General features: G+C 38.0%; 1 protein-coding gene across 1 annotated transcript in view; it reads right to left on the bottom strand.

The window, feature by feature from the left end:
* Positions 1-16,939: 16,939 nt before the first annotated feature.
* Positions 16,940-18,656, bottom strand: part of CCDC34 (coiled-coil domain containing 34) — a 43,822-nt gene continuing 42,105 nt past the window's right edge. Inside the window, exon 6 of the mRNA XM_065944298.1 lies at positions 16,940-17,829. Coding sequence (XP_065800370.1) covers positions 17,615-17,829 — 215 coding nt within the window. The 3' untranslated portion in view covers positions 16,940-17,614. The remainder of the gene's footprint in view (positions 17,830-18,656) is intronic.

Genomic DNA, 18,656 nt, shown 5'->3' with positions numbered 1-18,656 from the left:
TTAATATGCGTCTGTTTTTGCGCCAGTACCATACTGTTTTGATTACTGTAGCTTTGTAGTATAGTTTGAAATCAGGGAACTTGATTCCTACAGCTCTGTTCTTCTTTCTCAAGACTGACTCAGCTATTTAGGACTTTATGTGTTCCCATACAAATTTTTAAATTATTTGTTCTGGTTCTGTGAAAAATACCATTAGTATTTTGATAGGTATTGCATTGAATCTGTAGATTTCCTTGGGTAGTATGGTTATTTTAACAATATCAATTCTTGTAATCTAGGAACGTGGTATAGCTTTCCATGTGTTTGTGTCATCTTCAATTTCCTTCATCAGTATCTTATAGTTTTCTGAATATAGGACTTTTATCTGCTTAGGGAGGTTTGTTCCTAGGTATTTTATTTATTTTGATGTGATGGTAAATGGGACTGTCTCCTTAATTTCTCTGAGAGGTTTTTGTTAGTGTGTAGAAATGCAACACTTTTCTGTATATTAATATCGTATGAACTTTACTGAATTCATTGAGTCCTAACAGTTTTCTGTTGACCTCTTAAGAATTTCTAAGTATAGTATCTGCCATCTTACAGAAAAGGGCAGTTTTACTTTCTTTCCAATTTAGATTCCTTTTATTTCTTTCACTTATCTGATTGCTGTGACTAAAAGTGGTGAGTGGCATCTTTGTCTTGTTGCTGATCTTAGAGGGAATATTTTTGGCTTTTCAATATTGAGTATGATGTTAGTTGTGGGTTTCTCATATATGACTTTTATTATGTTGAGGTGTATTCCCTCTATGCCCATGTTCTGGAATTTTTTTTTATAAACAGATGTTGAATTTTTTCAGATTTTTGCATCTACTGAAATGATCGTATGGGTTGTATTCATCAACTTGTTAATGTGGTGTATCATATTGACTTATTTGCATACACTGAAAAATCCTTGGATCCCTGGGATAAATCCTACTCAGCCATAGTATATGAGCTCTTAATGTATAGTTTGATTTGGTTTGCTAATATTTTGTTACAGATCTCAGCATATACGTTCATCAGTTATATTGGCCTATAATTTTCTCTCTTTTTTTTTTTTTTGTATCAGTGTGATACAGATGTCATAGAATGAGTTCAGAAGTGTTTCTTCCTCTGTAGTTTTTTTTTTTGAATAGTGTGAGGAGCATAGGTTTTAACACTTTTCTAAATGTTTGGTAGAATTCACCTGTGAATCTGGTCCTGCACTTTTATTTGTTGGGAGTTTTTAAAGTACTGATTCAATTTCACTACTGGCAATTGGTTTATTCATATTTTCTATTTCTTTCTGGTACAGTCTTGGAATATAGTACCTTTTGAAGAACTTGTCCATCTCTTCTAGGTTGTCCATTTTATTGGCTTATAGCTGGTTCATAATAGTGTCTTATGATCCTTTGTATTTCTGTGGTATTTGTTGTAAGTTTTTTTTCATTTCTGATTTCATTGATTTGGGCCCTCCCCCTTTTCTTGATTCTGGCTAAATATTTATCAATTTTCTTTATCTTTTCAAAGAATTGGCTTGTAGTTTCATTGATCTTTTCTGTTTTTTTTTTTTTAAACCTCTATTTCATTTATTTCTACTCTTATCTTCATGATTTCTTTCCATCTACTAACTTTTGATTTTGTTTGGTCATCTTTCTTTAGTTTCTTTAGGTGTAAGATTAGGTTGTTTGAGATTTTCTTGTTTCCCGAGCTAATCTTCCCTCTTAGAACTGCTTTTGTTGCATCCCATATGTTTTGGATCATTGTGTTTTTGTTTCATTTGTCTCTAGGTATTTTTTAAATTTCCTCTTTGACTTCTTCACTGATCCATTAGTTGTTTAGTAGCATATTGTTTAGCCTTCATATGTTGGTGTTTCTTGCAGTTATTTTCTTGTAGTTTATTTCTTGTCTCATAGCATTGTGGGTTAGAAATGATGCTTGATATGATTTCAGTTTTTGTAAATTTATGGAGGTTTGTTTTGTGGCCTAGCATGTGTTCTCTCCTGGAGAATGTTCCATATGCACTTGATAAGAACATGTATTCTGCTGCTCTGGGATAGAATGTTCTATTACATATCAATTAAGCTTACCTGATCTAATGCATCATTTAAGGCCAGAGTCTCCTTACTGATTTTCTATCTGAATGACCATCTGTCCATTGGTATAAGTGGAGTGTATAAGTCCCCTACTATTATTGTGTTACTGTTGATTTCTCCTTTATGTCAGCTAATATTTATTTGTAACTGGAATTCTTTCATAGGGATATTTCTCCATCCCACCCTGCACATTTATTTATTTACTTAGTAATCTGTTATGCATATAGATCCATGGATATTTAGTCTCTAGATTATAATTCAATGTTATTTTCATTTACTTTGTCATTCACATTGTTCCAGTTTTGGCCATCAGCAGCTCTCTAAGGTTAGCCCCTGTGTCCTTCTGACATGCTCTCATCTCTTCCTCACCCTTTTACTTTGTAATACTATGTGGTGTTCCAGGCTTCTCTAGTATGCTTTTTGCCCTAGCCCTGAAATCAAACAGCCATTTCTCCAAGGAATTTTGGCTTTTTAAAATTGCTGAATGGCATTCAGAAACCAAGGTATTGGGTGTGTTCATTGCTACTGGGTGTCAGTGCTCCTCAGCCCTCTCAAGGAACAGGGTTGGGAATTACATCTATTGTACTAACCAATGCAAACACACCTATCTACATTTATATATATACCTATTTGTTTGTATAGTAAACTCTAATTCTCACCTTCATCCCACTTATTTATCATTTCCTTCTCTACTTCTTTCTCTTAAAAAAAAAACAAAACAACCCAAACCTGGCACCTGGCTCCCATTATCTACAATTACTGGTCCAACCCTGGCAAATACGTAAGGTGTCAGAATTGCCAAACTCTACCCCCAAGAGAAGAAATTTTTACTAGTGTTTTTGTACAGTTCTTTTTTGTCTTCATCCTTACAGGATCTATGCAAAACACTGTTTTCCAGTTATTTAGGCCAACTCCTTTCACTCAACTTCCACTTCAGAGAGACTCTGTCCTGTATTTGTAACATAGTTAGATTCATTTTTCACAGTCTGCATTCCATCTGGATTCCCCTGGTATTCTGAGTTTTTGTGTTTTTATTGCATGCAGTAATAATTTTTCTTATGGTGTATAATTCTATGAGTTTTGAAAAATGTACATAGCGATATTATCTAATACCATAGTACTATACAGACCAGGCCCATCATCCTAAAAATTCTGTTGTGCTGTGGGGGCAGCATTTTTAATTATTTATCTAGACTCATGCCTCTTAAAAATCAAATATGCAAGTGGCTAAAATCATTTTTAGACTAATATTTTTTCATAATATCTTTAGTTTTTTCTACCCAAAGTTGATGTTATACTTTAAGAAATCTCCATTATTTATCAAACTCTAAAATTCTCTCTTGAAGAGATATTAAACCTCAGTTGCTAGTGACACATATGGATTAACCAAAGTACATTCTATAACCCAAGTCCATTTCCCAATGTGCCTCATCCATTCTCCGTAATCAGTGCAAAAACCTTTCCATGGTGAGTCAAAGAATATCAGAAAAATAGGTACAAAAATAACTTTATAAATTATAAATACAGTATTTTTAAAAATTCTCCAGTATTTTTTTGAAGTTTTCATATTGCTGCTCTTCTTTTGGGCTGAGATTGGCAAAAGTTGATTTAACACTGCTCCCTTTCCTCATAAAATTTTAACAACCATGTTTCTATTTCTGAAAGCTGAAGTGTTTTCATTGCTTTCCTAAATTCTTTAATTTGAAAAAGGAATAAATGAGGGTGAGCCATTTAAAAGAGGTAGAAGTCAGAAGCCAGACGGGTAGAAATGAGGTTAAGTCATGCTTGCTGATTAAAATTCTACAAGAGGACTTTTCAGAAGCCAAGGCACAGAGAAGTACAGTGGCTAGCTGGCCTGAATTAGTGACTTGGTTAGTCAACAGAGAGGAATCCAGAAAATATTCAATTGTTTAGAATGGGCAAATTAAAAGCACCAAGGAAAACCTCCACTCAACCTATTGCTCCTAAGATGGGTAAAGTAGAATATTTCTACTAGAAATCTTAGACCAGCTAAGATATGAGTAGGGGGAGGAATAACTCTTAGTCCTCAAATATATCACCTGTCCTCACTGCCTGAGCAAGCTGTGGTAACTGACAGTGGAACTATGCATGCTTATCTGGGAATTCATGTATACACTTGAGTGGGGGATGCATGTAGGGGGTGGTAGAGTGGACTAGGAGAGGTTGTATATAAAATTGTGTGTGCCTGTGTGCGTTTTTCTGAGGACTCATCAGACCTGATGGATTCATCAGATTATCAAAAGTTTCTGAGTCGTGTAAAAAATGTTAAGAAATACATGAGTTTAAGTTCTGGCTGGAGGGGTTGGGATCTCCATAAAGGTGTCCAATCTGATTCTTCCTGGGATGCTACTTCCCAGGAGCAGGTGTGCCACCTGAACTTACAGGAATATCCCAGGACCACTATAGTCTGAGCTTTCCTGGAGAACTGGCCCCATAGCCACTCCCTGCTTCTTAAAACACTCCTGACTCTGATTTTTATAACACTCCTTCTGCAAACCTTCTGTCTCTTGAACTGGCATCTCTTAACCACTTCATGTTTCCTGAAAGCTGAAGTTGTCTGTTAAGTCGCTTCAGTAGCGTCAGACTGTTTGCAACCCTATGGACTGTATCCCTCTAGCTCCTCTGTCCATGGATTCTCCAGGTAAGAATACTGAAGTGGGTTGCTATTTCCTTCTCCAGGGGATCTTACCAACTAAGGGATCAAACCCACATCTCTCATGTCTCCTGTATTTGCAGATGGGTTCTTTACCACTAGCACCAGTCACCTGGGAAGCCCAATGTTGTCTAGCATTGGGTTATCTATCCTTTTTCTTTCTACACTTTTCCCTTGGAGCATTTATCCATCCTTCTCTGTCAGTTTCTCCAGCATGTGCTGTAATTTTGTATTTCCATGCTGGGATATTTCCATCTGGATACATTGCACCTTCCTCAAGTTCACTAAATGTAAAACAACAATAAAATTCTCTGATTGAATAAAATTACCTTTCAGTCAGTTCAGTTCACTCAGTTGTGTCCAACTCTTTGCGACCCCATGGACTGCAGCACGCCAGGCCTCCCTGTCCATCACCAACTCCTGGAGTTTACCCAAACTCATGTCCATTGAGTCGGTGATGCCATCCAACCATCTCATCCTCTGTCATCCCCTTCTCCTCTTGCCGTCAATCTTTCCCAGCATCAGGGTCTTTTAAAGTGAGTCAGCTTTACATATCAAGTGGCCAAAGTATTGGAGTTTCAGCTTCAACATCAGTCCTTCCAATGAACACTCAGGACTGATCTCCTTTAGAATGAACTGGCTGGATCTCCTTGCAGTCCAAGAGACTCTCAAGAGTCTTCTCCAATACCACAGTTCAAATGCATCAATTCTTTGGCACTCAGCTTTCTTTATAGTCCAACTCTAACATTCATACATGACTAATGGAAAAACCAGAGCCTTGAGTAGATGGACCTTTGCTGGCAGAGTAATGTCTCTGCTTTTTAATATGCTGTAAAATCTCCCAATATTGATATTTTATGATTCTAGTTTCTGTTAATTATAATGCCCTATTCTGAATGACTTGGGTTCTTTCAATCTGAGTAAATGACATCAAAGTATTTTAAGAATTTTAAATCAAGAAAACATACAGAATGGTGAATTGAGACCCCTTAAAACATCTAATGACAGCAAAACATTGCAAGATTGAGATAAGTACACAGGGTGCTGGATGATGAAAGAAGGGTCCCAACTCAGCCAAATTGGGGGTCAAGGGAGGCTTTGCTGCTATACCCCCAGAGTTGAGATTTAATGGCTGCTTTCAAAACTTGAAGTCAGTTTAAGGAACAGCATTGCAAGGGAAAGTAAAAGGTGAGGCATTCTTTTAAAAAAAAAAAGGTGGGGGTGATGAAATAATCAAAGGCATAAAAGATAGGAATAACATGGTTTATACTGGGAACTTTCAGAAGTTGGGAGTATAAGGAGTAAAAGTACGAAGGTGAAAGATGAGACTAAGGAGATAGGGCAAGATGAAAAGGTGGTCCTGTAGTCTGTACTAAGGGTTAAACCTCTTGGATGGAAAACACACATAAGGATGGCAGAAGGGGTCGCTCTTGTTGTTCAGTCGCTAAGTCATGTCGGACTCTTTGCGACCCCATGAACTGCAGCACGTCAGACCTCCCTGTCCCTCACTGGCTTCTGGAGTTTACCCAAGTTCATGTGCATTAAGTTGGTGATGCTATCCAACCATATCATCCTCTGTTGTCCTCTTCTCCTCCTGTCCTCAATCTTTCCCAGCATCAGGGAAAGATTTTCCAGTGGGTTGGCTCTTTACATCAGGTAGCCAAAGTACTGGAGCTTCAGCTTTAGCATCAGTCCTTCCAATGGGTATTCAGGGTTGACTTCCTTAAGGATTGACTGGTTTGGTTTCCTTGCTGTCCAAGGGACTCTCAGGGGTCTTCTCCAGTACCACAATTTGAAACCATCTGGAGTTTTTTGATTCAAGTACTGTTGAAGCAGCTTGAAGGGTTTTGACCATTACCTTACTAGCATGGGAAATGAGCACCATTGTCTGTAGTCTGAACATTCTTGAGCACTGTCCTTCTTTAGGATGGGAATGAAAACTGACTTTCTTCAGTCTTGTGGCCACTGTTGGGTTTCCCAAATTTGCTGACATATTGAATGCAACACTTTAACAGCATCATCTTTTAGGATTTTTAAATAGCTCAGCTGGCATTCCATCACCCCCACTAGTTTTATTGACAGCAATGCTTCCTAAGGCCCACTTGACTTCCGAAGTCAAGTGGGAAGGGGACAGGGAGAAAAAGCAGTGGTGTGGCAAACGCATTCCCCAAATTGCCCACGTGGAATGCTTTTCCAATACTCTGACACTCTTCTTCCAGGGGGAACATGTCCAAATAGGTTGCAAATCACCACATACATTGCTCACTGAAGGACATGTCTCATGCGATGAACACTACAGAGGCAGTGGTGATGGTGGGAGTTGGAGGGAGTCAAAGGCAATGCTGGAAGTACGGGGGCCCATGGGAGAGCTAGAAGCAGACCTATGACATGGTCAGATTTGCACTTCTGAGAGGTAAACAGTCACTGAGGATAAGATAAACAGGAGGGGATAAGACTACAAGCACTGTGAGCAGATAGGAAACTGGTGGGTACAGTCATTCACATGAGAAATGACTGGAAGAAGGGATGAGAGATGTCAGATTGGAAAAATATTCAAGACAGTGGTTTCCAAACTTTTCTTCATATTGGAATATTGGGGGGAGCTTCAGAAAAAGCTTATGATTTCATTGGTCTGGACTTTGGAATTTTTAAAATCTCCCTGGATGATTCCAATGTACAGACACAAGACGGGAATGGTTGATTCATGGAGTAAAATCAGCAGAAATCAGTGACCGATTAGACAGAGATGAGAATGTGGGAGAGGCATGTGAGGGATGGCTGAAGCCTGGGATTCTAGCACTGGGCCCCTGGCAGAGCTGGGAGAATAGGACCAAGGCCTGACCCCTACCCAAGCCTCAGCTTGCAATTGAAAGTGCTTTTAGAATATTGTCAAGCATGTCACAATACAGCAATGTATGTTCCTTTTCAATTGTGTTGTGACTCTAACACTTGGGAAAAACAGTAACTGCCGAGGCCACCCTTCCCACATGCTGGTCCCTCCTGACCAAACATGGCAGGGCTTCTAAGGCAGATGAGTAACCGCAGCTGTGGACTCCTCTGCAGGGCAGTTAGGAGTGGGGGATTCGTTGTCCTCACTGAACTTTTCTTAGAACTGCAGTGCAACCTAAGATCCTTCCTTCCCTCTCTCCTCCACAGCGGTCAGACCTACATCATGGTGTGATAGCTTTCCTGGCCAACTCTGAATCCTTCCCTGTTTTCTCTCATAGGCTATTACTCAAATAATCCCTTGCTTAATTATGTCTTGGTGTCTATTTCTCAGAATCCAAACTAACATAAGATTATAACTTTATTGAATTTTAATTTTTCTCTTTGTATCTTAATGAAATACGGGAAACAACTCCCCCTCATTTCAGCCAAAGACAACCTAAATAAGTTTCCAAGGAGCACACTGGCAGCACTTCAAATTTAATTAAGCCAACCAACCTAGCCAGAAAAAAGCCAAGACATACCAAGACTTTCCCTCATCAGAGTCACATGGAAGATTTCTGCAGTCTTAACAAAGAAACCAATTACATTAAAGTCTCCACATCTTGAAACGACTGACATCCCATAAAACATACACGTATCTGAAAGTACTTCTGCAACTTTCAAAGACCAAATGTTTCATAAAGCGCTGGCAAAAAACCACAATGCAGAAAACATCACAGGGAGAATTCCACGAAGAATTCTCCTTAATTATGCAGCTTGTTAGAAAATTTGTAGCCTCATATACTGCCAGGAAGTATGTTACTTCTACCCATAAGTAAGTACACATAAGTAAATGATATATGAAGCATCTTCCATGTGTCAAACATTGTACAAGGTACTTTACATGGTATACTAATCTTAGCAACCAACTTATGGAGAAAGGATTATTAAGTCCTTTCTTTTCTTTTTTTTTTTTTTTTAAAGAAGAAAATACTGAGGCTTAGAGAGGTGGAGATACACCTAGTTCCCATGGCCTAGGTACCAGACCATATATTCAAACTCAGGGGGATCTCTATTGCTCCCTGCAGTCAGGCTGCCTTCTGGCAGAAGTTGGACATAGCCCATAGGAAGACTTCCTGAAAGCAGTTGTTTCTAGGTCACATTCTAAGAGGGAAGGGACGTTGCCCTCATCATCCTTACCAGGGAATAAGCAGTGATCTAGGTCCACACTCTAAAAATACAAAAATGAACCACACAGAATAATAGAAGCCTGGAGCAGAAAAGAGCCTTCAAGATCATCTAATGTTAGACAGTGAAAGAATCTGAGAATTTCCTCTAGATTATGAGACAGACATCTTTTAGATTTACCTCTGTGAACACTTTGCATCTCAGTCTGTACCCAGAGGGGAAAGCCCTTGGCTGGTGGAGTGGGAGGTACAAACCGGTAGGCGCTGGATGGCTGTTTGGGTAAATTTATTCAAACTAAGGAAACATTCTGCTCCCACGCTACCGGTACTGCATGGTGGCCACCAAAGAGAAACAAAGATGGCTCCAATCTCCTTCTGGCCCTTGGGTGGTTCTCAGGACTCTGGAGTTGGTGGCAGGGAACAAGCTCCTCCTTTTTTCCAGGTTCCTGTGCTACTTCTATCAGCTGAGAGCATAAGAGTGAGAAGAGGAAGGGAGGTGGCTCTGTGGTTTCAGGGAAAGAAAAGGGCAGTGTTCCTTGCTGACTTTTTTCTCCTGCCCATGGGCTTTCTCCCTACTGACAGATAATTGAGCATTTTCCCTTCTCCACTGCTCCTTCCTCCCCTTCCAATTTTAAAAGGAAATTCAAGATACCACCACCCTTTCTGAAAAAGTTTCTTTCTCAGGCAGGCTGCCATTATCAACAGTAGTAGGTAAATATTCACTATAAAGCTACTTTGTATGTATTTTTTTTTCTCAAGCCAACTTATGAATTTAATTTAGAATATTAATGGGCATGGTAAACACTTGAACATATGTTGCGTTTTCTTTTTTGAATCAAAAAAAAATTTAGTTTAACACATAAAGTATAATTTATGAGCACAAACTACTCGAAGCTTTGTTATGCACCTGGGCCATGGGTAGCAGGAGAAGAAAGTCTGAAAGTCCAGTCTTTGAATTGCTAATAAGATCACCAGTGATTTATTTTTTAAATAAACAGCCCCATCTGTATTCAGATGCTGAGGCCACAGAGGGTGCATTTTTAACATCAAACTTTAAGGTTTACTTTCCCATGGAAGTATAAAGATTTTCTTTAGAAATGACTAAGATTTTAGAAATTTCCCTTGTAACCTTGTAGCTGTGTATTCATGTATATGAGCCATCTGAAAGCCCCTTTGATGTTCAAAAGCTCTCATATCACCTGTCCTTGGTCTTGGAAAGAAAGGTTACACATGGAATCACCATTGTTCTAAACCCATTTCTTACTCTCCAGTACCAACATGATTAAATGCTGAGCCTTGTTTATTCGGGCTATTTGAGCCTCCAGTCAAAACTGAGTCTCAGCTTAATCACTTCCTCCTGGTAGTTTTTCCTGACCCCAATAAAGGTTAGCTTCCTCCTGAGGTAGCCTCATAGCTTGTGTTTTAGGATAAGGACTGGTTTACTGGTCCTGTCCACTAGATTGTAAGCTCTGACAGATTCAAGATTAGGCCTTGAATTAGGTGTTGACCACTGCATCCCAGGATCTAGCAGTGCTAGAAATGCAATAAACACTAGTGGAATAAGCAAACAGAAGGCTTCCCATATTCCATCCAAACCCTTAGGCAGCATTTAAAAAACAATTTTATCTTTATTTACCGCTCTGCCGGGTCTTCGTTGTTGTGTGGGCTTTTCTCTAGTTGTGGCAGGTGGGGGCTACTCTTTGCAGTTTGCGGTTTCTCACTGCAGTGGTGTCTCTGTCGTGGATCAGGGGCTCCACGGCATTTGGGCTTCAGCAGCTGTGGTGCATGGGCTCAATGGGCTGCAGAGCGCAGGCTCAATAGTTACGGTGCACGGGCTTGGCTGTTCCAGGGCATGTGGGATCTTCCCGGATCAGGGTTTGAACCTGTGTCTCCTGCACTGGCAGGTGGATTCTTTGCCACTGAGCCCCCAGGGAAGCCCCACAGCATTTGATATAACATAACCATGAACTCTGCCTTAAAACTTCCCTGTCTCACAGTTAGAGCACCTCCTTGTACCCTCTTCCTGCCTTCCCCATTGATTTCCCAGTGGCTTCTCCTCTTCTTTATATCCAAATCCCTACAGTTTAAAATTGAAGTATAGTTGATGCATAATGTTATAGATGTACAATATGGAGATTCACAATTTTTAGTTTATGTTCCATTTATAGTTATTATGAAATGTGTAGTATATCCTGCATACTGTACAATATATCCTTGTAGCTTATTTTATAGGTAATGGTTTATTCCTCTTTCTCCTCTCCTCACTTCCCTCTCTTGACTGGTAACCACTAATTTGCTGTGTCTCTGAGCTGCCTCCTTTTTTGTTATAGTTCCTAGTTTGCTGTATATTTTAGATTCTCCACATAAGTGATATCATACAATGTTTGCCTTTCTGTCTAATTTTACAGCATGGTGCCCCCCAATTTCATTCATGTTGCTACAGATGACAAAATTTCATTCATTTTTTATGTTTTTTTTTTAATGTGTGTGTATGTATACCATATTTTTGTCCAATGATTGCTTGATGGACACTTAGGTTGCTTCCATATCTGGGCAACTGAAAATAATTCTGCCATGAACACTCAGGGGCATGTTTATTTTTTAATTAGTGTTTTTTTCAAAAATATACACAAAGGAGTGGAATTGCTGGGTATATTTAGAAATTAATGGTATTTGGAGGGCCCTCCACAGTTTTCTATAGTGGCTGCATCAATTTACATTCCCCAAAACAGTGTCCTAGGGTTCCCTTTTATCTATATCCTCACCAATATGTTACTTGTGTTCTTTTTGATAAAAGCCATTCTGATGTGATGTAATATTTCACTGTGGTTTTGATCTACACGTTCCTGCAATGTTGACCCTACTATTCATGTGCATGAATATTTTTGAACCAGTCATCGAACAATGAACTGGTTCAAAATTTGGGAAAGGAATATATCAAGGCTGCATATTGTCACCCTGCTTACTTAACTTACATGCAGAGTACATCATGTGAAATGCCAGGCTAGATGAAGCACAAGCTGAAACCAAAATTGCTGGGAGAAATATCAATAACCGCAGATATGCACATGATACCACCCTTACAACAGAAAGCAAAGAGGAACTAAAGAGCCTCTTGATGAAGGTAAAAGAGGAGAGTGAAAAAGCTGGCTTAAAACTCAACATTCAAAAAACAAAGATCATGGCATCTGGTCCCATCACTTCATGGCAAATAGACAGGAAAACATGGAAACAGTGACAGATTTTATTTTCTTGAGCTCCAAAATCACTGCAGACAGTGACTGAAGCCATGAAATTAAAAGACGCTTGCTCCTTGGAAGAAAAGCTATTACCAACCTAGACAGCATATTAAAAAGCAGACACATTACTTTGCCAACAAAGGTTCACATTGTCAAAGCCATGGCTTTTTCCTAATCATGTATGGATGTGAGAGTTGGACCATAAAGAAGGCGAAGTGTTGAAGAATAGATGCTTTTTAACTGTGGTGTTGGAGAAGAGGTTATTGATATTTCTCCCAGCAATCTTAATTCCAGTTTGTGCTTCCTTCAGACCAGCATTTCTCATGATGTACTCTGCATATAAATTAAATAAGCAGGGTGACAATATACAGCCTTGATGTACTCCTTTCCCAACTTGAAACCAGTCTGTTGTTCCACGTCCAGTTCTAACTGTTGCTTCCTGATCTACATAAGATTTCTCAGGAGGTAGGTAAGGTGGTCTGGTATTCCAATCTCTTTAAGAATCTTCCAGTTTCTTGTGATTCACAGTCAAAGGCTTAAGCATAGTCAATGAAGCAGATGTTTTTCTGGAATTCTCTTGCAAGCTTTTTCTATGATCCAACGATTTTGGCAATTTGATCTCTGGTTCCTCTAAATCCAGCTTGTACATCTAGGAGTTCTTGGTTCAAGTACTGCTGAAGCCTAGCTTGAAGGATTTTGAGCTTCACACCTTAATAGCATGTGAAATGAGTGCAATTATGTGGTAATTTGAACATACTTTGGCATTGCCTTTCTTTGGGACTGGAATGAAAACTAACGTTTTCCAGTCCTGTGGCCATTGCTGAGTTTCCCAAATTTGCTGGCATACCAAGTAGAGCACTTTCACAGCATCGTCTTTTAGGATCTGAAATAGCTTACCTGGAATTCCAGCACCTCCACTAGCTTTGTTCATAGTGATGCTTCCTTAAGGCCCACTTGACGTCACACTGCAGGTCTGCTCTAGGTGAGTGATCACACCAGCATGGTTATCTGGGTCAATAAGGCGTTTTTTGCACAGTTCTGGGTACTCTCGCCACCTCTTCTTAATCTCTTCTGCTTCTTTGAGGTCCATACCATTTCTGCCCTTTACTGTGCCCATCTTTGCATGAAATGTTCCCTTGGTATCTCTAATTCTCTTAAAGATATCTCCCGTCTTTCCCAGTCTATTGTTTTCCTCTATTTCTTTGGATTGGACATTTAAGAAGGCTTTCTTATCTCTCCTTGTTATTCTTTGGAACTCAGCATTCAAATGGGTATATCTTTCTTTTTCTCCTTTGCCTTTCACTTCTGTTCTTTTCACAGCTATTTGTAAGGCCTCCTCAGACAACCATTTTGCCTTGTGTTTCTTTTTCTTAGGGATAGTTTTGGTCACCGCCTGCTGTACAACGTTATGAGCCTCCATTCATAGTTCTTCAGGCACTCTGTCTATCAGATCTAGTCCCTTGAATCTATTTGTCACTTCCCTGCATAATCATAAGGGATTTGATTTAGGTCATACCTAAATGGTCTAGTGATTTTCTCTACATTCTTCACTTTAAGTCTGAATTTGGCAATAAGGAGTTCATGATCTGAGCCACAGTCAGCTCCCAGTCTTGTTTTTGCCAACTGTTCGGAGCGTCCCCATCTTTGGCTGCAAAGAATATAATCAATCTGATTTCGGTATTGACCATCTAGTGATGTCCATGTATAGAGTTGTCTCTTGCACTGTTGGAAGAGGGTGTCTTCTATGACCCGTGCGTTCTCTTGGCAAAACTCTATTAGTCTATGCCCTGCTTCATTTTGTACTCTGAAGTCAAACCTGTTACTCCAAGTATCTCTTGACTTCCTACTTTTGCATTCCAGTCCCCTATGATGAAAAGGACATCTTTTTGTGGTATTAGTTCTAGAAGGTCTTGTAGGTCTTCATAGAACCATTCAATTTCAGCTTCTTCAGCATTAGTGATTGAGGCATAGACTTGGATTACTGTGATGTTGAATGCTTGCCTTGGAAACAAACCGAGCTCATTTTGCTGTTTTTGAGATTGCATCCAAGTACTGCATTTTGGACTCTTATTGACTATGAGGGTTACTCTGTTTCTTCTAAGGGATTCTTGCAATATCTATATATTGCAAGAATATATATATATTGCAATATCTATATATTCTAGATATAATGGTCATCTGCATGTGAGCTTGTTGATATTTTCCCTGGCAATCTTGATTTCAGCTTGTGAGTTATCCAGCCCAGCATTTCCCATGATGTACTCTGCATATAAGTTAAATAAGCAGGGTGACAGTATACAGCCTTGATGTACTCCTTTCCCAATTTTGAACCAGTCTGTTGTTCCATGCCCAGTTCTAACTATTGCTTCTTGACCTGCATACAGGTTTCTCAGGAGGCAGGTAAAGTGATCTGGTATTCCTATCTCTTAAGAATCTTCCGCAGTTTGTTGTGATCCACTCAGTTAAAGGCTGTAGCATAGTCAATGAAGCAGTAGTAGATGTTTTCCTAGGATTCTCTTACTTTTGGTGTGATCCAGTGGATGTTGGCAATTTGATCTCTGGCTCCTCTACCTTTCCTAAATCCAGTTTGTATATTTGGAAGTTCCTGGTTCACATACTGCTGAAGCCTCGCTTGAAGGCCTTTGAGCATGCTAGCATACCTTGCTAGCATGTGAAATGAGTGCAACTGTGCAGTAGTCTGAACTTTCTTTGGCATTGCCTTTCTTTGGGATTTATCCCACTACTCTGTTTTATTTTTTTTATAGCACCCAGAGACAAATAATTTGTTTACATATTTTAATATCTGTTCCCTATCACTGTCATATAACTTTTGGGCAGCAGGGATCCTCTCCTATTCACAGGTGAACCTTTGACATCTAGAATATTAACTTGCACAGTATTCAGTAAATACTTACCGATGCAATTTGAAGACATCTTCTCTTTTTGCCCTTAGCACAGTTGTTAATGAAGTTCACCCTAAGTGCTAACAAGTTAACTTATTTTTGATATATCAAGAGTCAAGATTGGTATGTTAACCAAAGTCAGGTATTACATAAATCAATGATCACTAAGGAAAGAATACTGGTGCATCTTATCAGAATTGTCACCATCCAAAAAGAAACAAACTTGCATTTTTTGGTACTTCCACTTATTTTACATTTCCACAGTAAGCTTCTATAAGTTAGATAAGGTATTGAACATTGAAAAAACATGGTACCTTTGAGATAAGCAAACATAAAGCCAGATCTGTAATGCCTGTATTCTTTTCTATCAGATCACCAATTTGCTGACGCTATAGGTTATCTAGATATTTTAGAGCAGTTCCAATCAAAGTAGTAGTAGAAGCCAAAGAGACAGTTTAAAAACCTCAATAGAACTTTCAAATATTGTTACTATAGTTTATAATGCCTATTATACCAAGTATCTTGACTTTAAGAAAAATTGATTCCATTTAAAAACACTAATCTAGTATTCAGTGTATTGACTGAAGAAGTCTTTGATGAACAAAAAGGGACTTTCAGTAATAAATGCTTGGCAGTCAAACATCTTTTAAAAATGAACCATTCGGGTAATAAAACAGGTTATCACAAGTCCACAGGATCAAGTCGGAATTCTGCAGTACACAGAGCCTTTTTACTCTGAGCCCTGCTTCTTCCCCAGTTACTTCTCATCACGTATTCATGAATGTGGTCAGCCTCATAACCATCTAGAAAATTCCTGCTTATCTCTCACCAACTCAAATGCTACCTTCTCGCTGTAGTTTTTCTTAATCCTGTCTCAAGCTGAACTATCTTCTATCTGTGTTTCCAGTTGAATTCTGAGCGTGATTTTAAGTAAACAGTATTATAGCATTTACTCTCTTTTCCTGGCTAGGTTACAAATCTTTGCTGGATAAAATATATCATTCCAATTGCTAAATCAAGATGCAAACATCTGCCTCACATGTTCAACTAATATTGGTCAAACTAATACTGACTGAATGAAAAGTGTTAGTAGGATTAAGGTTATATCTAAAAAGAGCCTAAACGACTTAATCTGCTGTGTGAAAATAAAGATTTTTTTTAGATAGAACAACTGTACCTAAAACTCCCAGGAATACTGGCCTATGTATGCTATTTTTCACATGCAAATTTATTGCTCCCCTGGCAAACTCGACAGTCTCAGGACGCAGGTAAACTTAGTTGAGTAGAATGATCACCTGGAAGTTGCACTGTATCTAAGAGGTTATGAGAAGGAAGGTCGGGTTTCTAAATTTCAGCAACATTTTGACGCAACAAACTCGACTGACTTCCTCCTAAACTGTTCTCCACTTAGAAGTGAAAAAAATTAAACAAAACCAAATGAAGATGGCTGAACTGAATGATCATTCAGACTGAGCGCTCAATCCTTATGGGGCTCACAGACGTACATGAACAATAAATTTTTTTAAAAGTGCATTTTTCTTGATTTCTGATGATACGAATATCCTTCAAAAGATCCCATTGCTGTTTCCTGGCATTGACCAATACCATTGGAGGTTAATCACCAAAAACTTGGTAGATGACTAACCTTGCAGAAACATGGAATGTATTCTAAATAGGAATCACTTTTAAATGAACTTACTGAACTTTTATATTGCCACCACAAATTTTCATTTCTTGATGGCCCCCTAAAAAAAGATACAGACTTTTAAAATTTAATAAGGGCTGAGTGTTATTTTAGTAATCTTTTGATCTACTTTCCTTAACAAGTATTTATTAATAAAGATTTTTTATTTCAACTTTAATAAAACATGACTTAACATTTTACATTAAAAAATAAAGCACATGTTCCTAATTTCAAAATTAACAACCTAATTATAATGTGTAAGTATATGTACAAAGTATAGCAAAATATATTAGTGTCCAAAGATTACTACAATCAATTAAGATTGAGAGCCCAAAACAATGTTTGTAAATTGTCCTTTCAAAACCCAATTCTCCATTACCAAACATGATTCCAGTTAGTGATTTACAAATATTTATAGAGGGAAAAACATACTAAAAGTCATCAACAAAGGCTGTTTTTGATTACTCCAGGATTCTAACTCATTTTAGATTCTTCTAAGAATTGTTTTGAGCATACAGTTTAGAAATGCTTGTTTCAATGACTTATTCTTACTATGTTCATAAACACAAACACATAATGTGTGTATGAAAGAATACACGAAAAATTGTTTTATTGGTATTTAGAGGGTAGTTTTAATATAAGCTAAATATAAACACAATTGTTAGATATTTTGTCACTTATCTTGCAAAACAATATTCCAAGATCAACCTTGAAGCATTTATAAAAATAAAAATGAATAAAATATCTTCCCAAATTAACTCTAAGGACTCCATATACAAATGCAAAAACGTGAACTTAACAATAATACATCAAATTTTGAGCTACTAATAGTAGAGCAACAAAACAACAATTTCTGATGTTAAAATTAAGTAGCTCCAGGTAAAAGCATGCAATTTCCCACATCTACTATCTTTGTATTCTGCATAGAGTTCCAAGGCAAAGATTGCTTCTAGCTTTATGCATTACCAGAGAGGATGCCCTATGAGGCTGGCTTATCACAGGCCTTTTAGTCTTCTTCCCTGATAGATCCTTCACTTCTTTAGAAGGAGGCATAGGAATTGGTTTCCATGGAATTGGGTTATAAAAGGCTGGTTCTGGATAAGAATTCCCACTGTAAAAACCTAAAATTATTTAAAAATCAGAATAAAACAAGAAAAACTTTTTGAGATCAAAGAAACTATTTTAAAATTCATAGAAAAATGTTAAAATGTTAAAAGGGCAGAAATATCACTGACAAACCTGACTCATTTAAAACTTGAACTACATTTTCAAACAATACTTACAGTTAATGCTATAGTATAAGTTAAAATATAAATGATAATTCTGAAAATTCAAAGAACACTAATGTTCAAAACTAAAAATTCATATAAAATTTCTTCTAAGAAGTTAATTTTAGAACCCTTAAATTGAACAAAATCTTCATTTTCTTATTTCAGTAGGGGAAACTTCTGATTATGTACTAGTTTCCCCTAGTTGGACACTAAAGCTTGCAGGAAAAAACGTATGTTGCATATGTAGCTAAAGTGAATCAAAACTGTGGTTCAGAACCACTGAAATTCTAAATCACTGTCACTCATTAAGCAGATTTCATACACTCTAGTTTTGTAATTAAGAGCAGTAGGGCATTTTTGGACTATGATGTTTATTATAATACTTATTTAAACACAAATTTGGTAAAATAATCCATTATTTAGCAATTAAGTTCTAGTCAACACATATTCCATCTAGGTTTTAACTTTACTATCCAATCGTTTTGTTGAAACCACTACTTATTTCAAACAAGAGAGCAAAATAAAGGCACAGACTCTGCTCAGTAGCTGTAATGGATGACCTTTGCGACATGTGGGAGAGGCCTAAATCCTGACAGAAGGAATGTGTCATTCAGACACTGGCAATCCACTTTGACTGCATACATATGTCAACACACACTTCACCACGATGGTCAAAA

The sequence above is a fragment of the Muntiacus reevesi genome, chromosome 9, assembly GCF_963930625.1.
Source record: "Muntiacus reevesi chromosome 9, mMunRee1.1, whole genome shotgun sequence".
Lineage (NCBI taxonomy): Eukaryota > Metazoa > Chordata > Mammalia > Artiodactyla > Cervidae > Muntiacus > Muntiacus reevesi.
Note: the sequence above shows the minus strand (reverse complement) of the source record. Positions and strands in the feature narration are given on the sequence as shown.